General features: G+C 57.4%; 1 protein-coding gene and 1 non-coding gene across 3 annotated transcripts; one reads left to right on the top strand and one right to left on the bottom strand.

Annotated features, from left to right (window-relative positions):
- Window positions 1–1,061: 1,061 nt before the first annotated feature.
- On the top strand, window positions 1,062–16,064 carry SLC38A3 (solute carrier family 38 member 3). 2 transcript variants are annotated; one of them, XM_055557251.1, is made up of 16 exons: window positions 1,062–1,133; window positions 8,810–8,966; window positions 9,066–9,147; window positions 9,299–9,414; window positions 9,997–10,070; window positions 10,153–10,245; window positions 10,329–10,410; window positions 11,461–11,543; window positions 11,637–11,695; window positions 11,871–12,035; window positions 12,149–12,228; window positions 12,492–12,592; window positions 12,828–12,952; window positions 13,049–13,193; window positions 14,284–14,387; window positions 14,477–16,064. In XM_055557251.1, exons 2-16 carry the CDS (start codon window positions 8,866–8,868, stop codon window positions 14,579–14,581), a joined length of 1,515 nt encoding a protein of 504 aa, XP_055413226.1. In that variant the 5' UTR covers window positions 1,062–1,133; window positions 8,810–8,865; the 3' UTR covers window positions 14,582–16,064. The 2 variants fall into 2 exon arrangements, with proteins under 2 accessions (XP_055413226.1, XP_055413227.1); XM_055557252.1 differs by lacking the exons at window positions 1,062–1,133; window positions 9,066–9,147 and having other exon boundaries at window positions 8,857–8,966.
- Window positions 16,065–22,030: 5,966 nt separating this feature from the next.
- On the bottom strand, window positions 22,031–22,102 carry TRNAE-UUC (transfer RNA glutamic acid (anticodon UUC)). The gene has a single exon. It is a non-coding gene; the product is annotated as a tRNA-Glu (tRNA).
- Window positions 22,103–26,602: the final 4,500 nt, after the last annotated feature.

Below are 26,602 nucleotides of genomic sequence, written 5' to 3'. Positions count from 1 at the left end.
TGGTGGTGCTGTGAGTCAGTAGGAAGAGAATCCTGGAGTCCTGACTCCCAACCCAGGGCAGGGAAGGGGTGAGGCCTGTCTTCTGAGGGCATTCTCCCCAATACCAGGGAGGGGGACGGACTTGACACAGAGACATCCAGCTTGGCTAGGAACAGCAGAGGCCATGGATTAATCGGATCAGAGCTAGTGGCTGAGAAGCGAGAGACAGCTGTTCGGCGAACGTACCGTACCCCCTCCAGCTCACTCCCCAGGTTAGGGCCTTCCCCAGTTTACTGCTGGTTACGCCTGGGGTGGGGGGGGGGGTGGGACTTAACACCCACCATGCACCTCTGAGCACTAAGGCTTTGGCTAAGAAGCAGGCAAGGATGGGATTAGGAGCCCTCAGCCAGGAACACCAGGACCACCCTGAAACCCTTTCCGCCAAGGCACCAAGTCCCAGACCACACTTCCCATGGGCAGACACAGCTGTCTCCTACTCTTCAGAAATAAGGAAGTAGGGGTGGGGGCATGGCCAGGGAGACACAGGCAAGGATCAACAGGAGCCAAGCCTTGTTCCACCCCAGTCCTCACTCTACCCTCAGTCTCTTTCACTTATCTGCAGTGAGGACAGAACTGATGCAGAGTCCCTGTCCTCACCCTATCCCGCCTCTGCTTGAGAAGGGTGAGGCCGGCAGAAAAGATATCTTTTGCCTAAGTGATGTCTGAAAGTCCCCCATTCAAAGCACCTTTCGCTGAGGTTAAGCATGGCTCTGTTGCCATTACTCTTGGCTGAAAAGCCCCTTCTGGCTCAAGGGAAGTGAGGGCAGAGCACTTCAGGGGTTAAGGGGGCACTCGGAGACCTTAGAGAGACTCTGTCCTGGACGAAAGCATTCTCCCAACAAGACGCCCCTGAGCCCCTTTCGGAGCAGCTGCTGTCCTACCTAAGGGCTTCCCCTTTGCTCCAGGCCTGCCGAGGGCCCCCGCCTCTCTCCCGACCGGCCCCTCCTCCCGCGGGCCGCCCAGGATTGGAGGGCCGGGGGCGGGCCGGGGGCGGGGCTGGGCGCCCTTCATCCCGCGCCGCCGAGCTCCGCCGTGGGCAGAGCGGACAGCACCGACTCGAGCGGAGCACCGCGCGTCCCCTCCCGCGAGGCCAGGTACCGCTGGGGGCGCCGACCCCCTCCTAGGGGCACCGGGCGGGCGGAACCCTACTGTCCACTTTCGCGTCCGGATCTGGACTCCGGGCAGGTCCCCTCACCCGCCCTGGCTCCGGGCAGGCGCCCCAGCCTCCGGGAAACCAAAGCCCGGAGAGCTGCAGGCTCTGGGGACCCGCCAGCTCCCAGCTTGAGCTGGTGTCCGGGAGGGGCACCTCGTCGTCCCGGGGCCTCTCGCAGGGCCGGCGGGGTCGGCGGTACCCGGAGCCAGGGTCACGGGACGCCTTGTCAGGGGCTGGGGTGGCGCGCCGTGGGCTTGCTGAGGCACGGCCCACGGGGACGGGCTCGAGAGGGTCCCAGAGGGGGGCCTAAGAGGGCCCGGGAGCAGGCCCTGAAGCGCTGCCCCGTCGGGCGCCCTGACAAGCAAATCGGCCTGGCTGGCAAGGCGGGCGTCAGGGTATATTTATCCTGCTGCCTTAGGCAGGGGCTTGAGGGCAGATCCGGCCAGGCTTCCTGAGGGGCTACGGGACACACGTTGGCCCCAGAGCCCATGCCATTTGCAGCCACGCCAGCGGGCACGGCGGGCACTGGGCGAGTGTGGCTCCTCGGACTGAAGGCGGGGCTTCGTCTGCGCTCCTCCCCGCCACGCGCACTGGGACCGAGGTGTGAGAGCTGGCAGCGGCGCAGGGGCGGAGGGGAAGGACTGGGACTAGGTTCGCAGGAGCCCGCCCTAGCCCGACTGGCCCCTTCGATTGGCCACAGCAAGTGCGTGCGTTTGTTTACACCCGGTGGAGAGTCCAGGGGAGGGGCTTATGGGAAGTCACCCTCTCCACCCGCCTCCCCACCCCCACCACAGTCACCTGAGCCTTGAGTCCAGGTATATGCTCTGGGACAGGTCTGAGGGGGACTACGTGAAAGCTCTTCGCACCATGGGGGACACCTCGACCCAGACCCATCCTTCCTTCAGCCTGCCAATCCTGTCCTTCCTTCCATGACTGCCTTGGGCCTCTGGCTGGCCCTGAAAGAAGCCCTTCGTCTTTAATGCACAGTCTGGCATGGGGGCTCACTTCCTTCTGGAAGGGAAGCAAATCCCTCAGAGGTTCTCAGTCTGGAGCATAGAAAGCTGGTGGGATCCAAAGACAGGTCCACTTTGAGAAGGGGAGGCTCTGCACAATCATGGAAGGCTTCCTGTAGGAAGAGCCAAAGGTGGGGAAAATCAGGGGTAGATGAGGCCAGACCTGGCACATCTCCAAGAGGCCTGGAATACTTGTAATCAGGAAGGAGAATCTCTGGCTCCTTGAGGTTGAGCTATATGTCTCCGAATTTTATTCTGCCTGGGCTCATAGAGCCCTATCCTCACTGGCTTTTCAATCCACCTTTGGTTCAGTACTGGTTCTGTGGGACCATGTCACAAACACCCCCCATGAGGCTCCAAGTGGCAAGATCTTGAGAGCTGGTTGCTCCTGTCCCAATGCAGGCTCCCTAGCAAGTAGCCTTGGTTGTTGTTGTTTAGTTGCTAAGTCATGTCTGACTCTTTTGCAACCCCATGGACTGTAGCCTGCTTGGCTCCTCCGTCCATGGGATTTCCCAGGTAAGAATACTGGAGTGGGTTGCCATACCCTTCTCCAGGGGATCTTCCTGACCCTGGGATTGAACCCGCATCTCCTGTGTTGACAGGCAGATTCTTTACCACTGAGCCACCAGGGAAACCCAAGTAGCCTTGGAGCCCTGCAGAGATGGAGAAATTGAAGTGCAATAGGACAGACCAGGTGGTTTATGGTGCTTGGGTTGGGGCAGGGAAAGTTTTTTGAGCTGAACTGAGCGCACCCTGAAAGTCTGGGCTGGGTAGGGGGCAGGCACTCAGTTTGAGGCGGGAACTGTTTTAGGGGAACGGTTGGCTGCAAGAAAGGTACAGTTGTGGCATCTGTGCACACAGAAAGCTGGGGTGGGTTTGCAGCCTGTACCCTACTAGGTGAGGGGCGCTGCAGGGGGATGTTCTCAGGCAGACATGGCTGGGGAACCAGATGCCACCTGGAGCAGGTGAGATGGCCTGGAGGCTTGCCAAAGACTTTGAACCCATTTTGTTCATTTCATATTTACTGAGTGCCTACTGTGTGCCCCCTGCACACTGTCAGGTGGGTGGAGGGCTGGACTTTGACTCTGGATAAGAAGACTGATGCAGGGTGGGGGCTCTTTAGAGGACCAGGCAGGGTTACTGGGGGCCAAAGGGAAGGACCAGCTGCAGGGCAGGAGGGGCTTTCCGGCCTGTGGCCTGGGGTGGCTTGGATTTGAATTTCCGCTCTGCGGGCCACGTCCTGTACACAGCCTCTCAGCCGGCACGTCTACACACGTGCGTGGCTGCTGAGGATGGGGTCATTCCAACTGACAGTTCTCTCTTGTAGCTTTCCTATTGTGCGGGTACACAAGCCGTGGGTGCTGGACTTGGGGGCTCTGAGTTTTCTAGCTCGTCCTGGCCTGTGGCCCCATCCTCTGAATGTCTCCACCTGGCTAATGAGGGCATAACCTGCCCTCATAAGAATCCAGAGATGCTGTGGTGTCCCACTGGACCTGCTGCCCCTCATCTGGGCCTCTGGCACCGCCCACTTCTTGCTCCTTCTGGGGCACTCTGTCTGGTAATTCCGGCTCTCTGTCTGTTTCTACATCTAGCTATCTCTAACTGATTGGCCACCTCTGTCAATCCGTCTCTCACTTGTCTGGTTGTCTGTCTTCCTGTCTGAATGTCTACACATCTGTCTCTCTGTGTATTTTTTTCTTTTTGTATCCCTCTGTGTGTATGCGTGTGTGTGTGTTAGTCGCCCAGTCATGTCTGACTCTTTTGTGACCCCATGGACAGTAGCCCACCAGGCTCTTCGGTCTATGGAATTCTCCAGGTAAGAATACTAGGTGGGTAGCCATTCCCTTCTCCAGGGGATCTTCCTGACCCAGGAGTCAAACTCAGGTCTCCTGCATTGCAGGCAGATTCTCTGCCATCTGAGCCACCAGGGACGCCCTTGTGTCCCTCTGGGTCCATCTGTGTTTCTTATCTCCCCCACCTCTGTCTGTCTCTTGGTCTGGATCTGTTTGCATGAGCACAGATATCATGTGTGCGTGTGTTTTCTCCCTCTCTCTTCCCTTCCTCCAACTCTCTCTGCTTCTTCCTGACATTGGATGGTGCCTCTCCTCCAGGCTGATCTTGTCTTTTGCCGCCCACCCCTCCCCATCAGGGTCTCCAATGAGTCCTGAGCTGCCCCAGGCTCCGGCTCCAGCTTTCTTTGGGGCCAGAAATCCGGCTGTCCAAATATTTGGCCGCCTCCAGGGGATTCCGGGTCAGCAGGGAGGAGGATGGGCTGGCTGGCTCGGGGTCTCCCCTGCCTCTGGGGGGGCCACAGGCACGTGATGTCCTGTCCTTTGCTTCAGCTGAGCCTCGGGCTGCACGTCCTTCTCAGCAGGCTGGCAGTGGGGGGAAGGGGGCTGCTGCTGGCCTTGGCTGAGTCTTGAGCCAAGAGATTCTGACCACAGCTTCCACTGGGTTGGGGGGCAACCTGAGCAAGGAGGGTTCAGGGTTAGGCAAGAGGGGAGGCCTAGGTGTCTGGGGATAGGCCCAAGGGTAAGCATCTGTTAAGTGTTTAGAAAGTGTACCCTGTCACAGGGAAGTCCAACTTCCGGCCCCAGCAGGGGCCCTCAGATCCTCCTAGGTGGTTCCGGATACCCAGACACAGAAGCACGGGGCCAAGGAGCTAGAGAGTGAGGGTTGGTGTGGCCAGCACATGGCTGTTCTGCACCACTTGCCTTCCCCTGGATGTGGCCCCTCCTGTCTGCCACCCCCTCAGTTCCAGCCGGGGGTTAGCCACACATTGGTCACTTACTCAGTGTTGTTGACAATGAGGGAGTAGTAGATGGACCACTGGATCCGCTGAGGTCAAAACCTGGAGTTGTGCGTCTCGAGGAGGGGCAAAGTACTTTTTTTTTTTTTTTAAGCATCCTCTCCTGTTCTAAACATCCTCCCACATGGCCTGTCCCTAGACCCCTGACCTCAGCAGTCGGCTTCACACCAATCGCCGTGGCTGTGCCTTGAGAGCATACAGTCCACATGTGTCCAGCAAACCCAGTTTCTCTGTTGACTAATGTCTGGTCTGAGGAGGTTGTTTTCCTTCTGAAGCCTGGAGAAGCAGGTGGACACTAGGCTGGGAGGGGCATCTTCTCTCAGCCAATGAGGAAAGTTGTAAGGACCCATGAGCTAGAACTGGGGGCAGCCGTCACCCCTGAGCCCCCAGGGATGAGCACAGTGGAGCCTTAAGCCAGGCCTGCTGCCTCTGCCCTGAGATCTGAGCTGAGGTGGGGGCCGTCCAGGCTCAAGGAACCGGGGGGCCATGGCAGCCAGCTCCGTGGGTTCAGTGCCTCCACCAGCGCATGCGGCCACCGGACTGAGGGAAGAAGTACAGTGTGGATTCTCCCTGTAGCTAAGCTGCAGACCCACTTGTGTCCCTGCGCATGGGGGAGGAAAACCGGGCTCAGAGCCCTGGTGACTCCCAGGACCTGGATGAGGGCAGAGAGACATGCTTCCCATAGCGGCTGACGCAAGCAGTGGCCCCACGGTGGCCTGGATTTTGAAATCTTTAATTAGCCAAACTCAACGCCTGCCGAGGAGGTGTACCTGACGAATTCTCACCCTGTGATGTCTGTGTGGGCGGACGTTACCTGCTGTGCGATCCCGGTGGCTTCTGGCCCCCGGCTCCCCGCTCCACTTCGGCCCTTATCTCCCAACAGAGCAAACAGGCCCCAGGGCAGTGGCCTGTACCATCGATTTACTGCTTGAACTCATGCTACACCCATGACGGCTGCCGTTCTGATGATCTGCTCAAGGCTGCCGTGATCTCCCCACCCAAGAGCCTGACCCCTCTCTGGGGGCCTGTGGTCTGCTCTAGGGGCAAAGTCCTCTGGGAGGCGCCTCACTCTGTCCCCACCTTTGGTCAAGCCTCACAGAACCCCCGGAGGGCAGGAGGACACTGAGGTCCTGAGTGAGGAATAGTTTGTCCATGATCCTACTGTGAGGCAGGGCCAGGTCAGGCCGCAGACCCAGAGTGTCCGCCCTGGGCTTTCTCTGCAGTGGCTCAGAATCTCCTGGCTGCTTTCCTCAGGCAGGGCTAACTCCTGAGTCTACCCAGATGTCTGAAGCAAAGAGGCCTGGGGACGTGGCAGGCCTGAGAGATGGGAACAGTCAAAAATGGGCTGCCAGCCTCAGGGAATGGTTCAGGGTCCACATGTCGGCCAGTGCTAATTCTACCCTGCCTCCACCTCCAGCCCGTAGTCCTGCCTTAACTGAAATCCAGCCTCCTTGACCTCAACTTCAAGGCCCTGTCAGGCTTGTCTATGGCCACAGAACCTTCATACTATCCTCACAGCCTGCCTCGAGGCCTTTGCCCATCCATGCTGTGCACGTTGCTTGAGCTGCTCTTTCCTGTTTCCACACCTTGAGGGCTCTTGCTGGAATTTCAGAACTGGCTCCCTCACCTCTTCCTCCAGGAAGCCTTCCTTGATGCCTCTCTCTCCTTTTTTGAATCCCAGCACTATGTGGCTCCGTTACAGCAGGAGCCATTGGGTAGGGGATGGGGGGTGGGGAGTTTGTCCCTTCCAGACTGGAAGCCACTTGAGGAAGGGTATTCTGTGTCCTCTCTGGGATCTCAGGCCAGCCTGTGACTCAGCACTGACTGATCATGAGTACTAGGCAGGACCTGAAAGTCTAGGCCTCAGGTCCTGCCGAGGGGATGGGGAACCTGAATCGAGGGCCTCGGGCACCTTGGCCATGACCGTGCCAGGCGCTATGGTCTCCCTGGAGGCAGTGCTTGGCTGCTAGGGAAGAATATTAAGGCAGAGAAGAGTGTTTTGTCCAATCTGCCGACTCAGCACACCCTGAGGGCCTGTCCCAGCCTGCCCAAGGCAGGAGGCCCGGCAAGGGTAACCCCAGCTGAGAGCCGGGGGGCACTCTGGAGTGACTCTGGAGATCAGGTGTGGGTGTCCTTGGAGGGGTGCTCTCAGTGAGGCTCAGGGCAGGGGCATGAAGAGGACAGGCCAACCTGGGGGACTCTGGTCCATGGGAAGAGGGCATGAGAAGAGATGCTCAAATTGTCATGGTCCTATGTGGCCAGGAGAGAAAGATATAGCTGCCAGCATCAGAGGAAGGAGAGCCAGGGTAAGTGGTCCAAGGGTGCCAGGTATGGGGTCTTCAGGACTGAGGTACCTAGGATCAGAACTCTGCCTTGGGGCTGCATGGGGCAATCACAAAGAGGTCCTTTGGTCAACTCCATGTGGTTGCTGCCCCAAGGACACTAGGGCCTGTGGCCTGAGGCTTGAGTCCTGAGCTTAGTCTCCCCTCCCCCCCTCCCAGCCCTGAATGCTGAGTCTGAGACCCCTGGTACTCTAGCTTTAAGAGCGCACTTGACACCATCAGGATCTGGGGGATTTGGAGCGGGATGCTGGGTTCCCAGGCAGAGGGACTAGTCAAGACTAGGCTCTGGCTGACCTGCCTGGCAGTGCTGCAGCCTCCCTGGTCTCTGCCCTGGCCTTCTGTCTGGCCTTCAGGATGTCCTTAGAGATGCTTGGGGGCATTATGCCCAGGTACCTTCTAGACATGGGGTAGGTGGCTCCCAGCCCCAGTGATGGGAGAGGAGCCAGTGAGTTGTCTGGGCAACGGGCAGAGTTGGGCAGGGGGAGGAGGGGATCCCTTTGAGGTCCAGAAGAGCACAGGGAAGGGAAGACTGATCCAGTGGTCCAGGCCCATCTACAGCTGGCCAAGGCCCTGAGTTCCTGACCTGGGGCTCCAGGAGGTGGGGAGTCTGCTCAAAGGGTGGGCACCTGATGGTGGGGGCTTCCCCAGCAGGGGAGGAGAGGCTTGAAAGAACATGGCCCTGAGGCCAGGGCTGTGTGGAGGGTGAGGTCTGTGTGGCCCAGAAAACTGGGCTCTGGGGGCTCCCATTTCCTGGAAGGCCACGAGGGCACTTTGCAGCCGAGCAGGCAGGGCCCAGGTGTCCAGCCACCCAGCACCGCCTCAGGCCTCCTGACTCCGGGGGGGTAGTCTCTGCGCCTGCCGTTCCCAGCGCCAGCTCTCAGCCCACAGAGGACCTTTTGTTCTGGCTGCCAGCAAAGCCCGCCGGGCAGCTGGGAACAGGGCCCACAGCCCTCGCCCTGTCCCGAGGCCTCCAGCCGTCGGGCAGTGCCATTCTAGGTTGGCTAGGAGGCCCCTGGCACATAGGGCACAGGAAACCGTCTCCCGGTATTAATGTCAGGGCGGGGGAGTCAGTCCAGGGCCCACCCCTAGAGAGGGGCCTGGAGGCCTGGGACTCAGCACCCTCGGGCTGTGGCAAGTCAGGTCATGCAGCTGACCCTTACTTCACAGATGGTAAAAGCAAGGCCCCCAAAAGACTTGCCTGGGCCGCTATGTCTATGTGGCCGTGGTGGGAGGGGGAAGTGCTAGGTACTGGCTGAGGTGTCCTCTCAGGGTGGCCTGGAGGGCTCGGGGGTGCGAGCTCTGCCCTGCAATGGCAGCTTCCAGGGACACAGCAGGCAGACGCGAGCGATTCTGTCCTCTGTGAACTGGGAGGTGTGCTAGAGAGCAGCCTTCCCGTGGGAGTCTGGGCCGCGAGCCCAAGGAGCGGGGATAACCAGGACTGTCTGCTTTGTAGACGTCCGACAGCATCAGTGTGCGGGCTGGTGTTCCTGTGGCGGTGGTCCCAGAGCCATGGAGGCACCTCTGCAGACGGAGATGGTGGAGTTGGTGCCCAATGGCAAGCACTTGGAGGGTCTCCTCCCAGTCACCACCCCCACAGCTGGCGGCCAGAGGTGAGCGCCAGACCCCATCGTGGCACATGGCAGGGCAGGGTCAGTGGGGTGCGGGCAAGAGGCTAGAGCTGAGCTGCGTGCCCTGGCCTGTGCCTGCAGGGTCGAGGGGCCTGGACGGAGCTGTGTTGAGGGCGAAGGCTTCCTACCAAAAAGCCCCAGCAAGGAGCCACACTTCACCGACGTGAGCAGGGGCTGCAGTCGGGGCCTCAGGGCCATGGGAGCAGTGATGAGGCGCACCGGGAGGCCGAGGGACAGTGAGGGAGGGAACGTTGGCTTGCCCTCTGCACCTCGCTGACTCACCCCATCCTCCCGTCTCACTCTGGTGCCTGCAGTTCGAGGGGAAGACGTCATTCGGGATGTCTGTGTTCAACCTCAGCAATGCCATCATGGGCAGTGGCATCCTGGGGCTCGCCTATGCCATGGCCAACACGGGCATCATCCTTTTCCTGTGAGTGTCCTCAGCAAACCTTCTAAAGACAAGAGCCCCAAACAGGCCACCAACCCTGACCTCCCAGGACCTGTCAGTTTCCTATCCCAAGACCTAGGCTGCAGTGGATGGGCACTTACACTCACCCCAAACCACAGCTGGAAAAAAAACAAAACAGCCCCGGCCAGACAAATATACCTCATTTCCTGGTAAACCTGCTGAGATGATGACACGGGGCCAGCCAAACAGGCCTGAGTCTGTCCTACCACATTTAACACGTGATGGATGAATCCAGTGGCCAGGCCGTATGTGGGTACACGTGTCCTTACCTGGGAGTTCTGCCCTGCAGCCTAAATGGAAAATATCTTTGTTCCGAGATATCAGTGAGAGGTGGTGCTCAGAGGGTTTCTTTTGAGTCCTGACCACCCTGGGTCAACCTGGGTGGTGTTCGCCACCCCTGGGGACTGTCAAGTTTGCATCCACATATGTTGGGGGTCCAGACACCTGGGTTGTGGACCCCGCACATCCAGCCCCTCCCCAGAGCTCATCATCCCCTGCTTGCCAGGAGAGCCCCAGTAGTCTCTTTTTATCCACCTTCCCCAGGTTCCTGTTGACAGCTGTCGCCTTGCTGTCCAGCTACTCCATTCATCTGCTACTCAAGTCCTCAGGGATCGTGGGTGAGCCCCAAATTTGGCCTGTAGCAGGGAGGAGTGGGCTGGGGAGAGCTCTTCTGACTGTCATGGTTCCCTGACCCCACAGGCATCCGTGCCTATGAGCAGCTGGGCTACCGTGCCTTTGGGACCCCAGGAAAGCTGGCGGCCGCCCTGGCCATCACACTGCAGAACATCGGAGGTGAAGCTGATGGACGGGGCGACAGTGGGCAGTGGGCAGGCTGAAGGCTAGCAGGTTTGGCTGACCTGCCCTTCTCCCCACAGCCATGTCCAGCTACCTGTACATCATCAAGTCCGAGCTGCCCCTTGTCATACAGACCTTCCTGAACCTGGAGGATTGGACCTCGTGAGCCCCAGGGTGGGGCGGGGCTGGGTGAGGGTGGGAGGCTCTGGGCTACCCCTCCCTGCCCGCCACTAGCAGAGCTCAGGCTGGATTAGTGGGAGAGACAAGCCAGGGTGGAGTAGGGGACAGAGAGCTGCTAGAAAAGCTAACATTCACCTCAGGGAACCTTCCCAGGAGAGCCATGTGGGGCTGGGAGGTGGGGTGAGGCTGAGCAAGCTGGCCCCGCCTAGCCCTGGACCAAGCCATGAGCACGGAGGACCTGAGAACCTCGGGCTTAGCTCTAAGCTCCTGCTATTCCTGACCATGGCTTGGGTGTTAGCTTCCCCCCACCTCACCCCAACCAAGAAATTAAGCCCACAGTGTCCCAGTTGCCTATCATCAGTTTAGCCAGTACTGATGGCATAGCCATGTTTTGTGGGTAAGAACAGAGAAGAAAGCCAGGTCCTGCCCTTGGAAACACAGCCCCAGCAGGCAGAGGGGCCGTGTGGCTGTGAGCAGCTCCGGGTGGAAACAAACAGCCAGGATTCGGTGCCCAGGCCCTGGGGGCCTCTCCTGTGGAGTTGGCCTTTGGACTTGCCCTGGAAGGAGGGTCTCTTTCCTCATCCCTATGCCCACTGTCTATTGAGGGCGTGGGCCAGATGACGTAGGATGAAGGTCCTGGTCCTGGGGCCACCACAAGGAGCTCAGGTGGTTGGCAAGTCCCTGAGACCCCCATGGAAAATGCCTCACCACCTCCCCAGACCCAGGTTTTTTCATCCCACCCCCTTAGGGCTACTTCCTGGGCAGGCTGGACCCAGATCTGTGCGCCCTGGGAAAAACAGCCACAGTGACTGTAACCGTGATGGTTACCAAGCGGGAGCTGCGTGTGCTAGTCCTCACCCTGCCCCGGAGAATGCTGGGAGTGGGCCCATTTTGCAGATGGGGAAAGGGAGACTCGGAGGTGGGGACAAGTCTTCTTCAGAGGTTGCTGCGTGGCGTCGCTCAGTGGTGACCCCGACTGAAGGCGAGGCAGCCGCGCCACTGTAACCTCGGCTCCCCACTTTGCCCCTGCAGGGACTGGTACACGAATGGGAACTACCTGGTGATCCTGGTCTCCGTCGTTGTCATTCTGCCCCTAGCCCTGATGCGGCAGCTCGGTGAGTGTGGCAGCGCCAGGGCCTGGGGCCTGGGGCCTGGGGCAGGCATGGGAGGGCCCCTCCGACTCACATGCCCACTCCCCCACCTGGCAGGCTACCTGGGCTACTCCAGCGGCTTCTCCCTCAGCTGCATGATGTTCTTCCTAATTGCAGTGAGTCACCCTCCACCCGGGTTCAGGGAGGGGGCAGGTCTTTCTGGGCAGCCTGGGTCAGGAGGGCAGCTCCAAACGTCCGGATCTGCACGTGGCTTCACAGTGACTTCCCAGGACCCCTGCCTGGCCCTGATGCCCTCATCCTCTCCCTGCCCCCTCTCCACCACCCACCTAGGTCATCTACAAAAAGTTCCACGTGCCCTGCCCGCTGTCCCCCAATGTGACCAACGTGACAAGCAACGTCAGCCTCATGGAGATCGACAAAGACGAGGCAGGGCTGCAGGCCAAGATGGAGGCCGGGGCATTCTGCACCCCAAGTTACTTCACGCTAAACACTCAGGTTGCAGCAGGCCAGGGGAGGGGCAGCAGGCCTGGGGAGAGTGTAGGCCTGGGGAGAGTGTAGGACTAGTGAGGGGGGTGGCCTGTCCTGACACAGAATCTGTGTTTCTTCAGACGGCATACACCATCCCCATCATGGCTTTTGCCTTTGTCTGCCACCCTGAGGTGCTGCCCATCTACACGGAGCTCAAGGAGTAGGTATCCACGTATGGGAGACGGGAAGGTGCTTCTTCTCCCTGGAGTGAATGGAGGTGGTCCTAAGCAGGGAGGAATGTTAGGAGCCAAGTCATTTTATCCAAGGTCTCTGTGGCTGCCAGAGGGGTGACCGGGGGCGAGAAGGAGGCTCCCTGAGCTACCAGATGGTGAGAGTGTGTTGCCAGAGAGAGCCCCCAGGACACCCGGGGGTTTCCCAGTATTGCCCAGCTTGGCACCAGTCCCCTCCCCTGCTGCCCCATAGCCCCTCCAAGAGGAAGATGCAGCGGATCTCCAACCTCTCCATCGCCGTCATGTATGTCATGTACTTCCTGGCTGCCCTCTTCGGCTACCTCACCTTCTACGGTATGGCTGGACCATGGGGGGCAGAGGCAGAGGCCAGGCTGGGGGGCAAGGGGCTGGCCAGTGGCCACAGCACCCTGCGTACTATAGGCGCTCATTAGGTCTGTGATGCCTGTCTGTGCCCTGCGGCTGTGGAGGTGAGTCGGTTGCCACTCCCCACAGTGTCAGGGTCAACCCAGGCTCAGAGCCCAGCCCCCTCCCTGGACCTCCTGCTGACCACCCTCCCTGCCTGCCGCAGACGGGGTAGAGTCCGAGCTGCTGCACACCTACAGCAAGGTGGACCCGTTTGATGTGCTGATCCTGTGCGTGCGCGTGGCTGTGCTGACGGCAGTCACACTCACAGTGCCCATCGTTCTGTTCCCGGTGAGCCAATGTGCACGTGGCCAGGCCCATGGCGGGGTGGCGGGGGTGGACCGAGGCAGTTGACAGATTGATGACTCTCCCCGCACCGCTTCCCAGGTACGCCGCGCCCTCCAGCAGATTCTGTTTCCCAACCGCGAGTTCAGCTGGCTGCGCCACGTGCTCATTGCTGTTGTCCTGCTCACGTGTATCAACCTGCTGGTCATCTTTGCCCCCAACATCCTGGGCATCTTCGGGGTCATCGGTAAGGGGTCTGGCCCTCCTGTGAATGGAGGCAGGGTACTGCCCCAGGCAAGTTCCTCTCTGCAAACCCTGGCAGATTCCTGAGCTCATACCCTACATTTAAGAGATGGCTGCCTGCCATGTGCACAGACAGCTTGGCCTCCCATCTGAGATTTGTTCTTCAGGGTCTCTTAATCCATTTTGAGGGCTCAGAACCACCGGGTCAGTTACCCTTGCTGGTGGTGTTGGGGGATGGGGTGGAGCCCAGGGGTCAAGGGGCCTCCACAAAGGATCTCATCAGGCCTTTTCCCCACCCCACATATGAGGAAGTGTACAGTGATTAAGGGAGAGCCATATAGCTATTAAGCAGAGAGCCTTGATTCAGCCCCAGGATCATGGAACTCTAGATTTGGGCTTTTGTCCAACTGTCCCAGTTGGAGCTCTGAGCGGGAAGATCAAACAATTCTGACATCTTTGGGGTGACTCAACTCAGGAGGCTGACTCTTCAACTCTGCAAGGACCAACACACTCACCTGGGGACTGAGTAGCATTTATATCATAGACAAGACTCTTGGTTCTATATGTCTGAAATCTGGCTCAAAATGAATTAAGCATAAAGTAATGCATGGGCTCAGCTGATTGAAATGCCTTCAGGAATAGCTGTATCCAGCAGCCCAATATCCTCAAAGCTTTGTCTCTATCTCTTGGCCTGTCTTTTTGCTATCTTTCACTGACAGAGTCTTCAGATACCAAAAGCCCTAGCCTTCTATCCTGGTGGATGGAGAAAAAGGGGAGGGGCTGACGGACTTTCCAGAATCAGGCAGAGTTCTCAAGTGGAGTTTCATGTTGAGACTCCCTCATCAAGGAATGTTTGATCTCATTGAAGTGTCCCGCCCTGAACTTTAGCCAGTAGGTGGAAGTGAACCAGCAGTCGTGATCTTCGGTCGCTCAGTCGTGTCCAACTCTTTGCGAACCCATGGACTGCAGCACGCCAGGCTTCCCTGTCCTTCATTGTCTCCCAGAGTTTGCTCAAGGTCGTGTCCACTGAGTCAGTGAAGCCATCCAACTATCTCATCCTCTGTGAGGAGCCAACAGTGGCCATGTCTTTGCAGGTGCCACATCTGCCCCGTGCCTCATCTTCATCTTCCCAGCTATTTTCTACTTTCGCATCATACCCACTGAGAAGGAACCTGCAAGGTCTACCCCCAAAATCCTGGTGCGAAGGGCCTGGAGGTCGGTGGGCTGGTGTGAGGCTGAGGGGGTCTGCCCTGACCTCAGGCCTGACCCTGACTTCTGACCCCACAGGCTCTTTGTTTTGCTGCACTTGGCATCTTGCTGATGACCATGAGCCTGAGCTTCATCATCATGGACTGGGTCTCGGGCACCAGTCGGCACGGAGGGAGCCACTAGGATGACCCCCGCATCTCCTGTCTCCTCGTCCTCGTCCTCCTGCCCAGACTCCTCAGTCCCTGCTCCCACCTAGTGGCCAGTCGGCAGGGGGGAGGAGAAAGGCATGCTGGGCACTGGCATCTGGCCCTGCCCAGTTTGTTAGCACCAGGACCAAGGCCCTCGGGCCACTACCCCACTGAGCTCCTGGGCTGCAGGGGCTTCCTGAGCTGGGAGCAGGGTGGGGCTGGACCCCTGCTCCCTTCCTGTTGCCTCAGATCCCACCCAAGCCCCTTATCCTCTTTGCACAGGTGCATAGACTGAGGCCCAGTGGCTGCCCCCTCAGGTTCCACAGCCTGTAGAGGGTGCGCAGAGCTGAATCAGCCTGCAGTCACCCCCCACCTTGCTGCCGGGCCATGGTCTGCACCCTGGGGCCTCATCTCCCTCAGCCCACTTGCCTTTCCTCCTTCTGTCCCTGAGGCCCCTTTCAGGCACTGGGGCTCAGGCCCTTGGATAATCTAGTTCTCTTTGCCCGTTCCCCCCTGCCCCAGGAGCAGACACCCCCCTGACCCCTGCAACCCCTGCGCTGGCCTCACCCTATCCCTGAGGCCAGAACTTGGTTTTCAATTGAGGTGGGCATGGGCACCCCCAAGGGACCTCTTCTCTGGCCCTTTGCCAGTCCTGGGGAGGCTGGGACTCCCCCCCACCCCAAGCCTAGGCCACAGTTCACATTCCACTGCTGGGAGAAGAAAGAGGCTAGGGCCCAGAGTGTCTCTGCCCCTGGGAACCAAAGACCCTAGGGGCCAGTCTGGGGCAGGGGTGGAGAAGCTAGCAGCCCCCTTTTATAAATATTATACATAAGACCAGCTGTGCTTTATGTTCTTGATCTCCAGGGTGCCTGGGTTCCTGGAAGGTGGGTGGGAGCTGGGACATGGATGCTGATGGAAGCCCACCCTGCCTGTTTCCCTGGGATGAGTGTGGGACAGGGTGAGTCCCCTACCCCACCCCATCCCCTGCCTCCCAAACCAAGCAGCAGCATGCTGAGACCCAGTGCTGGGCCTGGGCCAGGCTTAGCACAGACCTGCTTTCTCACGGGGTGAGGTGGGGAGGAATTAATGAGGCCCCAGGAAATGGGACAGAGAGAGGCCTCCGGAAGGAGGCAACGTGAGGCGCATCCTCAGCAGCTTCAGGGAGGGTCTGAGCTGGGGGCAGCTGAGCCCTGCAGAAGCCCCGCAGAAGGGCCCCCTACCCTCCCTGGCTGCCATGTCAACCCTCTGTCAATGGCTTGCATCTGGGGACAAAAGTCCTGGGATCCTGGGCCCTGTCTGGATCTTTTATTACTAGTAAAACCTGCTGCGAATAAAGGTGGGTTAGCAAGTGCCTGTATGTGGGGCCTGAATTCTGAGAGGGGGAGTCCAAGGCAGGGCAAGAGTTCCAGGGATACAGTGGCCCCAGGTGCCCCAGCCTGGAACAGGGGGCTGGCTGGGAAGCTGCCCATTGCCTGAATCAGCTGGGACCCAGCAGGATGGAGCTGCCCAGGCCTTGGCATCAAACCCTCATTAGGAAAGACCCCGTACCCGGCTAGGCGGCCGGGGAAAGGGGCAGCAGGAAAAATCCAGTTTGAACTGGCAAGGCAGCTGCCAGCCTGAGAAACCCCTGAAGAAAGAACTTCCTCAAGTCGGTAGCTGCTAGGCCCACGGCAGTGCCAGCTGATCAGAGGGGGGCTTCCTGAGTCTGGTTCTCATCAGTCCCGGGCACCTGACTCCAGCCTGGGGACTCACCCAGGAGCCCCGTGGCCCCAGGAAAAAACTGGACACTGGCCTAGAGGTGGCTGCAGCCCTGAGTGCCCCCAGTGAGCAGGGCTACCCTCTGCATGGGAATGTCTGGCTTCTTCCTCGTCTGCTGGGGCCATAGCCCTGCCCAAGACCCTGGGCTCCTGGGGAGTAGGAGGCAATAAAGGCCAGGGTCCATCCTGCTGACAGACCCTGGGAGTCTTGTCTCACTCCTTCCATCCAAAGAAGGTTGCAGGCCAGAGCAGCCACAGGACCGCCTGGAATCCCTTAAGAACCCCAGGTCTGGCTCCAGGCCTCTCAGATCAGTAGCTCCACCCAGCCCTCCCACCCACCACCCTTACACACTCACCCACATATACACATATGGGGTGGACCAAGGACTCTGGCCCATTGGAGGCCATCTCTGCCTGCCCAGCAAGGTCTCCTCCAGACTGATGGGTGGGCAGTGGCTCCAGGGGGAAGGGGGCAGGCACTATGGCCACTACACTATGTCCAAAAGTCGGGTGCCCACAAGATGGATTGCAAATGAGGACCTCTTTAGCCCTGGCTGTCAAGTTCTAAGCCATTCAGCCTCTGTGAGGATGGGTCTGCTGGGCCTTGGCCATCACTAAGCACTTTTATGTGTTTGGAAGAATTTCTCAGGACATTTTTCTTCTTTCTTGCTTTTTAGAATTGCTCTGAAAAAAAATTGTTTTTAATCTGAAATGTTAACAAATTAGCAGGAATTCCCTGGCGGCCCAGTGGTTAGGACTCCGTGCTCTCACTGCTGAGGACCCGGGTTCATTTCGTGGTCCTTGGTCGGGGAACTAAGATCCCACAAGCCATGAAGCACGGCCAAAAAAAATTAGAGCAGCACAAAGGTCGTCTATATTTCTTTCCACCGCTTTCTTTATGACTGCTTGCAGCAGGAAAACAAGATGATACAGACCAGGAAAAAGGGCCAAAGCGTGGGCCTTGGTCTCCCTGACCAGCAGCTGCCTCTGCCTGCACCCTTCTTGCCCGTGTGCGCATGCACAGATGCGCCTAACAACTGAAAAAGAATCCACTGTTCATTCATTCGACAAGTATTTGTTAAGATTCCCTATGTGCCAGGCACTCTTCCAGCACCTGTACATACAGCAATGAACAAAGTGAAGACCCCTGCCTTTCTTGAACTTATATTCTAGGTGGGGGATTAGATTCAGACCAGAAACATGAAACATAATCAGTTAAGTTATATCATTTGTAAAAAGATGATCAGTAGTACAGGGAGTAAAGATGGCGTGGTAAGGGCAATGAAGAACAAGGGTTGGGGAACTTCCCTGGCAGTCCAGTGGTTAAGATTCCACACTCCCAATGCAGGGGACACAGGTTCAATCCCTGGTTGGGGAACTAAGATCATGAATATTATGCAGTGTGGCCAAAAAAAAAAAAGGTTAGGAGATGGATCAGGTGGGCCTCACTGAGAAAGGCACCTTTGATCAGAGCTTGGAGAGGGAGGAAGCCATGCAGATGTCTGCAGGGAACATTCCAGCTAGGAGGATCAGCCAGTGCAAAGCCCTGAGGCAGAATGTGCCTGGCATGGGAGAGGGGCAGCCAGGAAGCCATGGAGACTAACGCTGAGTGAGGTGAAGGGGGGCAGAAGAGACAGTGGTGGCTACGGAGGGGATGTTGTGGGACCTTGTCAGCCACCTTCGGATTTTTCTCTAGAAAAGGTGAAAACCAAGGCCAGGTCCTGAACAGAGGAGGGGGCAGGATCTGACTCAGTAGCAGCTCTAAGTTTCAAATGGATTATTCTGGCTGCTGCATTTAGACTAGACTCTGGGGTGAGGGCAGGGAGCCAAAAGGGTGACAGGGACAAGGGCTGTTACAGATGTTCCAGACATGCATGGCAGGTGTCTCAGCCCAGGTAGGGGCACAGTTAGGGTGAGAAGCCGGGCATGTCCGGAAGGTAGAGATGGCAGGGTTCCCTGATGGCTTGGGTACGTGTGTATGAGGGGAAGGGCAGAGACAAGTCCAGGGCGACTCCAAGCTTCTACTGTATGTGCTGAGGGAGGCTAGAAGAACGGGAGTCTTGGGAGAGAGATCAGTTTTGCCCATGAAAAGTTTAAAACACTGACTGGACATCAAAGTGGAAATGCCATTTTTATGCTAAGGTGTGTGACTCAGGTTCAGTAGAGTGACCTGTACTGAAGCCTTGGCTCTGGGAGGCAAAGAGGGTGGATTGGTGCTTGAAGCCAGGGTTCTAGATGTGATGGGGACAGTCTGGGTTTGGAAGGAGGAGGGGAGCGGTAGGGACTGAGCCCTGGAACATTTCTCTGTCGGGAGGTAGGAGAGATGAGGTGAAACCTGCAAAGAAGCTGGTGGGAGCAGCCAGGAGATGGGAGGAAACCCAGGAGAGTACAGGCTCCCGAGAGACAGGCAAGCGTCCGCTGCTCGTGGAGTTGAGGGTGAAGCACAGACCAGTGGGTCCAGCAATGTGCAGGTCACTAAGGACCTTGACCAGGAATTTTTTTGTGGAGGGAAAGGCAAGCCTTTCTGGAAAGCATAGAGGAAGGAGAGGTAGGACCTGGAAATAACAACCGTAGACAATTTGTGTGAACTTAGAGGAGCAGGGCTGACAGAGACGTTTAAGGAAGACTGGGAAGAAGCAGCAGTTATTGAGGGTATGAGATGGGAAGAAGCTGGCAGGGTGGTGGGTTGGAGGCAACGGAAGGACTTCTGGGCCAGAGCCCTGGAAAACAGCACATGGAGATCGGACAGTGGCATCAGGGGCACGCAGCGTGGCCAAGCCAAGCGCTGCTAACAAGGAGCATCCTGGGTCCAAGATGAAGCCAGGGACCTCGAGGAACAAATACATGTGCTTAGTTCCTCAATTGTGTCTGACTTTTGCGACCACCAGGCTCTTGTAGCCCACCAGACTCCTCTGTCTATGGAATTTTCCAGGCAAGAATACTGGAGCAGGTTTGCCAGTTCCTACTCCAAGGGATCCTACTCCCGACCTGTGTATGAAACCCGTGTCTCTTGCATCTCCTGCATTGGCAGGTGGATTCTTTACCACTGGGCCACCTGGGAAGCCCCCACAAGGAGCATATGGAGGGACCCAGAAGACTCACTCAGGTCTCAGCCTTGACTTCCTTTAAAGTCATCCAGCAACCGACTAACTTTCAAACATCGTTGCTGCTGCTCAGTCGCGTCTGACTCTTTGCGACCCCATGGACTGCAGCCCGTCAGGCTCCCCTGTCCATGGGATTCTCCAGGCAAGAATACTGGAGCGGGTTGCCTTTTTTTTTTTTTTTTTTTTAATCGTGGAACAGTAATAATAGACTGCATGCTACTTATAAAGAAAACGTAGGAAATATCGGAAAGAACAAACGGCTTTCAAAACCATACTAGGCTGCAAACCTGCCCTGCCACGCGCAGCCGGTCCTGGGACTGGATTAAGTTTAACCCCCAACATCCATCGACTCCCAGCCCAGCATGTCCATACAAGGCGGTCTCTGCTGCCCCCTGGCGGTCAACGGCCAGAGTGTGGGCTGTGCGGTGACAGCCCATACATTACAGAACCTGGTGGTGGGGACGCTCAGCTGCAGCTGTTCAGGGAGCCCTGAGGTTCCAAGGCTGTCCAAGAAAAAATCCTGGCTGGCGCATGGGAAGGACGCAAGCAAGAAGGCTTCGGGCCGGCCAAGGGAGGGGTGGGGGCTTCATTCATTCAACACTGGGCATCTTGGGCAAGTGAGTAAGCTGCCACTCTCACGCTTGGCCAGGTCCTTAGGGAACCAGGCCTTGGTCCCTTTCCCCATGAGTTGCCTGACCTTGGAGGGGTTCCTGGCGCAGAGGAAGGGGCTGGAGTCCCAGACTCACCCTTAACCGTGCGTTCTGAGAGCCCCACCAAGCATCACCCAGTTCGTCTCCTTATCCTGTCCACATCTCTCCTGGGGTCAAGCTCATCAAGGCACCCGGAGCCCCCAAATCGCACCCGCACGCGGCCCCCGGCTTAGTTTATGTATGGGCACTGAGTCACCCCGGCCGCGGGAAGCAGGGACATGCCCACCAGGATAATCAACCAAAATCAGCTTCTAATCTTTGCTCTGAACTTGGGAGATGGAGGTTAGAGAGCGTTCTAGAATGCAGGGGATGAAGAAGGCGGGACCAGAAGAAGCAAGGCACACGTGTCGTGGCACATTCTGTGGCTGGGCGGCTAAGGCTGGAGGCAGGCGGGGAGGGCTGGGGTCAGAGCTAGGTGAGGGCCTAGCGGCTCCACGGACGGCTCTGAGCAAGAAGACGCCGAATGGCTGCTGCCCTATGGAGAGAGAGCCTTGCTGGCCACCGAGTGGGCAGATATCGACGGAGGCAGAGGTTCAGGGCTGGAGGCAGAACGAAACTGGAAGGCAGAAATGCTGCTGGCGCGGGCGGCAGTCAGAAGACTAGAAGACCGCTGGGAGGTGGGGGCCCTAGGCCAGCCTCGTCTCCCGCGTTGCGCTAGAGACCCGCTAGAGGGCGCCGCTGTCCCGCGAAGCCGTGCTCGGTCCCTGGCGCCGCCCAAACCCCGCATTCCCGCCTCGAGAAGCCCCGGAAGGTGCGGGGCGGGGCGCTCCGGGGCCGCTTCCGGCTTCAGCTCGCACCGGAGGCGGGGAAGTGGGGGGCGGGGTGTGGGAGATAGGGGTGCGCAGGGACTCTGGGGGGTTTGGGTTCCGAAACTTGGGGAACGTTGTCAATAAGAGGGAGAGGGAAGTGTGCGAGGAAGCCGTGGTGGGCCGAGGGCAGGCAGTGTTGCGGGGATCGGGGCGGGGAACAGCGTCAGGAGGCCAAAGCCGAGGGACGGCTCTGATCTGCAAGGCTGCACCCTTGGTAGCTCTTGGCCCCCACCTAAGCCTCCAGCCTTTTCCCTTGTGAAATACAATCCTGGAGCTCCTGGGAGGCTTGGCGCTGCCCAAGACCTGAGGACAGGGCAAGGAAGGCTTTCCAGCAGTGGAGTAGAAAGGTGCTCAGAGCTGGGGAAGCAGCTAGAGGCGGCTGGGGAACACTTTCAGCAGATTTTCTTTAAATGTTGGAGCAATGTCCGTTTGGAGAAGAGGCCAAGCCTGTGGAGAGGACTGAAAGGGGACTAGTCAGCCCAAACCTGCTGGAGGAAACTAGCTCAGCCCAGTTATATGTGCCCGGCCACCCCCCCCACCACCACCACGTCCCCAGCTACCCTCTCCTAGAGGATGTGGGACAATCCTGTCTCCATAGGTTTCACTCCATCACCCTCATCTCCTGCACCACATGGTGGCCACCCCATGCCTTCTTTCCTACTTTCTCTCTTGTCCACAGCAGCCAGAAAGAACTTTATTTTTAAAAATAATTTTATTTGTTTTTGTCTGTGCTGGGTCTTCGTAGCTGCATGGGCTTTCTCTAGTTGCATTTTGCCAGCTTCTCAATAAGGTGGCTTCTCTTGTTGTAGAGCACAGGCTTTGTAGTCGTGGCTCATGGGCTTAGTTGTCTCGCAGTATGTGGAATCTGCCTGGACCAAGGATCAAACCTGTGTCCCCCGCATTGGCAGGCAGATTCTTTACCACTGAGCCACCAGGGAAGTCCCCCATGGGGAACTTTAAAATAGCAGATCATGTCACCCATTCCGAAAAATCCTCCAATTGTTTTTGGGTTTTGTTTGTTTGTTTGTTTGTGTTTTAGGCTTGCACTGCTCGTGGGATCTTAGTTCCCTGACCAGGAATTGAACCTGGGCCCCAGCAGTGAAAGTACTACCTCCTAACCACTGGACAACCAGGGAATTCCCTAAAAACCTCCAGTTGTTTTCATCACATTTGGAATGAAATTTGAACGTCTTCCTGCCCTATGGCTCTGATAACCTGACCTGTCCTTACTCTCTGCTGGCATTAGCCCACAGCTGGGCCTGTGTTGGCCCAGAGCATCTCAGAAGTTTTTCTCCAACAGCCTGTAGCTATCCTCAACCAGGCTCGTTCCTCTAACTTTGTCTAGTTGGCTTCAGGGCAGCATTTGCTCCTTGCAGTTCTGCAGAGCAATGTCCCAGGCTCTCAGGGCCCAGTGACCAGCATCTCTCCCAGAACAGGTCCCGTTCCTCTTCCCCCTCTACTGCTGGTCCACCTACAAGAAGCTCCTGAGCCTTGGTGGCTCGGCCTTGGAGGCACCTCACAGGCTGCTTGCTGTTGCATCACCTTCATTAGGGCTGTTTTTGATCCTTCATTAAATTAAATTCCAGGAAGCGGTGCTAATGAAGGCCCTAACGAGTCACGGGAGAAGCTTCTAGCCCCAGCCTTTGGATAGCACTGACAGGGAAGGCAAGGCAACAAGGCGAGCAGAGGAGTGGCTCCTGGGGATAAGGCTGATTAACATTTCCCAGGCCCTCTTAAGGATCCTGGGTTTCTCAGGGGAGGTGACCTTTAGAGGCTGTGTAGGTGGCAGACACAGGGGCAAGTTGGACAGGAGCTCTTCAAGGATATGGAGGGGGGTCTCAACTCAGTCCTGGACCCAGAGCCTTGAGGGCTGCCTGGATACCCTGGACAGTTCTCCCCCAGTCGTATCAGCAGCACCCTGTGAATGCCAAGATAAGTCGGATTTTCAGGGCCAGACATGAGTCACTGGCTTGGAGATGCTGGAATCTGCTGCAGGTTCATATACAGTCCTGCCTCAGCATCTCTTAGGCACTTGGGAACTCCCTGCTTGCACTTCACCTCACTGATGCCTCGTGGCTGCCCTCTCTCACACCACAGACCCTCTTGCTCTGGCCAGGCTGGCCTTTCGGTTCCAGGAACACCCAGGCCCTTCCCGCCCTGCCCCAGTGTCTTTGCTGTTGCTTCTGCCTGCCTATCACCCTCTTCTCTTAGCTTGTCACATGCTTGGTCCCTTCTCATCATTCAGAGTTCCCCTCCTTGGGAACAAATTACTGTTCCTCATACATACACTTCCCAGTGGCTCTCGTGTCCCCTGCTGAGTTCCTCCGAAACCCTGGAGTTCATTTCTCTGTTGACATGTTTGGCGTGTGCTCCTGAAGGGCAGACTTCCAGCTGCCTCCTTCACCATCAGGTTCTTAGCACACAGTTTTTGAATGAATGACTCCTCCTCTGAGAGCCTCCTGCCCCTGGATCAGGTGGAATCCCCTAGCCTATCAAGCAACTTTTTGGTATGGAGTGCTGGGGGCCTGAGTTCTCCAGGCACCAAAGCCAGTTGAAGGAGGGGGACCCTGGACCCCAAGACCTGCCAGGCTTGGGATTGTTTCTCTGGGGGGAGGGAAGAGAAGCCTGGGAATGGAGGTTTGGAAGAAAGGGGCAGAGAGGACGAGGTGGCTGACTCCAATCTCAGAAGTGCTGCTGGGCTCAGAAGCAGGAAAGAGGAAGTGCCGGGGGTGTACCAGGAGGTGGAGCCTGGCCAAGGGCTGCAGGGAGGGAACCAGCCCGGGCCACTGAGATCTACAGGCAGAAGTCAAGTCGAACCAGCCCGGGCCACTGAGATCTACAGGCAGAAGTCGCTGAGACTCTTTATCTGTAAAGCTGCGATTTAATGGTACAGAGTCTTGCTGGCGACTCCCTGCCATCTGTGAGCCATGGAGGTGGGGTGGCCAGAATCCTGGACTCGGCATCCCTATGGGGTTCTGCCTGTTCCTGGACTCTGGGCTGGAGGCAGACACGCCTACCACAAAACTGCCTTTGGGGAAGTACTGGCAGCTTCCCCTTCCTGGAGCCCGTGGGCTGGTGTGTCACGGCCCACTAAGGGGGTCTCCATTCCTCACCCTGTTCAGCCTGGTACATGACAGGAACTCAGGACAGAAGAGCTGCTCTGTGGCCTGTGGTGAGCCCCAAGGCTGTCCTAGCTCTCCGAGGGAGCCGGTAGCTGGCCCTTCATTCCAGCTGGGGCGCTGTCCTCATCTCTGCTGAATGTCATTTCGCTGTCCCTTACAGTCTAGTTCAGGGGCTGCTGGAGCAACGTGCAGCGCAGAGAGACAAGTCCTGGCTCCTCTGGTGCCTAGGAGGCCCCGGCTGGGCAACCATCCTCTGCCCCCAGAACAGTGTCTCATGAAAGGATAAAAGAACTCCTGGGTTCCCAAGTGTGAAGGAAGCAGCATGCCTGTATGTCCCTCACTGGATGACCATGGATGGGTCCCGACCCCTTCTGGGTCTCAGTGACCTCAGCTGCAAAGCCAGATGTTTCTCTAGCTCTGACCCTCGATTTTCTCCCTACCTCTTCCTGAAGCCCCGCTTCCCAGTCCCTGTTCCCTCTTCCTTCAGTGATCTCCCTCTAACACTGCCCACACCACCTCCACCAAGAAGGCTTCCCAACCTTCCTAGGTACCTTGAATTTCTCCCCTCTCTCCACAAACAGCTATGGCATATTTTTTTTATAGCAACAGCAGGATTAATTGTTAACACTTCTCCCTGCTCCAGGGTGGGGGAACCCCTGGAAAGGGTGAATTAAAGTTTATGTGATTCATTCATTTCATTTAACAAAGATTTACCTACCAGCCCCAAGGATTAAGCTGTAAGGGGTCTGGAATCAGAGATCTGAGTTGGGGGAGAGACTCACCACCAGGCATGGTAGGATCTGTTGGGGGAGGGGAAGCCCCAGGACAATAGGAGTCAGAGATGCCCAGTTTACAGCCAGGGAATGAAAGATAGGGAGGAGGGAAATGGAGGAAGGGATAAAGGAGGACATGCAAGAGGGTGGGGAGAGCAAGGCAAGTCAGATGGCTGGAGTGCTAGGGTGTCACAGATGGAGGGAGATGATGTGGGCCTTGCTGGTGGACAGCCCCTACAGGGCCTGGCAGAAATTACTGTTATAGCAAGTCACCCATACTGAGGGCATTCCATGTACCATGCCCATTCTGAACATTTACCTACATTTCTTCCCTTAGCCCTGATCTCTGCCAGTACAATGGGTAGCTATGACTGTTAGGTCCATTTTACTGATAAAAAGACTTGAGACCCAAGGAGTTTCTGATACGTGTCCAGAGTCATATGCAGCCAGCCAGTTTGCAGACTGCTGCTCAGAGAGTCCTTGCTGTCAGCCACCACTGTTGGGCTTCTGCCCCTGCATGGTCCAAAGCAATGTGCATGGGGTTTATCCTCAGGGTACTGGGGAGCCACAGAAGGTTTGTGTGCAAGACGGTGATGTGGCTTCTTTGAGCAGGATTCCCTTGACTGCCATGTAGAGGAAACTGGAGAGCCAGGGAGAAGGCTGGAGGCCTAGAATAAGGAACAATGGGGCCATATTTGAGTGGGAGTTAAGGAGGAAAGGAAGGGAAGAAACTGACAGGATGTAGGGATGTAGAGGAAGGATCATGGCTCTGGCTGGTCAACAGGCCACAAGGTGGAAAGCCCAGGAATAGGGATTATTGGGGGTACTTGAAATGACTGGGCTTCAGAGCAGTGGTGAACATGGGGCTGGTGATTCAGGGAGAAGCTGGGCTGGAGATGGTGCTGTGGGGTTCTGAGCCCCAGGAGTGGTATGTGACGGGAGGAGCAAAGGGAGGCTTCTTTCCAGTAGCCCTGGGGCCCTCATGGAGACAGGGAGGGAGCAGCCAGGAGCACTGGATGTAGGGGTCGCTGGACTCTAGGAAGAGCACTTGGAAGGAGGGACTAACTGGTACAAATACCACAGGAACTGACTTGGGGCGAGGGGGCCATGCCTCCCAGTGGCCCTGTCCTGCCTGGCCTCCATTGATTGGGGTCTGTGTCTGCCCACCTCTGGTGAGCCTGGCCTCCCAGGGGCTGACAGGTTCTCCTGTTGCCTGGCAACTGCAAGAGCTGTTGGCTGTTGCTAGGAGCAGGCTGGGGAGGCCTGAGGAGGGAGGATCAGCTCTCAAGTGAGGGGCGGGGCTGTTGGGGGAAGAGGCCTGCCTTGGAGCTGGGTTTGTAGCCTTTGTGGACAGGCTGTGTTCTCGACTGTGTGTATCCATGTTTACAATGTGTTCTGTGGATTTAAAGCATTTTGGAGGTTGAGCCTATGTATGGATGTATAGAGTGTATCTCAGAACGTCTGTGTCCCTGGGTGGGTATTGTGTGTTTTCAACAGGTTTGCTGCGTGCTTGTAGCAGGGCCTGCCTGAGCTTTGATTCCAGGCGGGAGAGAGTCCTGGGGGAACCATTTGAGGATTTACAGGCCAATGCTTCCTCAACAGGGGAGCCATTCAAATAGGGATACCCAGACATTCCAGGGAGAGCGGACAGCTTGAGAACTGGGAGCGGAAACAAGATGTGTGTCAAGGTGGTAAGGAGGGAGTCTGTGCTTAACAGGGGACTGTGGGTGGCCAACCATTG

Source organism: Bubalus kerabau, chromosome 20 (genome assembly GCF_029407905.1).
Source record: "Bubalus kerabau isolate K-KA32 ecotype Philippines breed swamp buffalo chromosome 20, PCC_UOA_SB_1v2, whole genome shotgun sequence".
In the NCBI taxonomy this organism is placed as follows: domain Eukaryota; kingdom Metazoa; phylum Chordata; class Mammalia; order Artiodactyla; family Bovidae; genus Bubalus; species Bubalus kerabau.
Note: the sequence above shows the minus strand (reverse complement) of the source record. Positions and strands in the feature narration are given on the sequence as shown.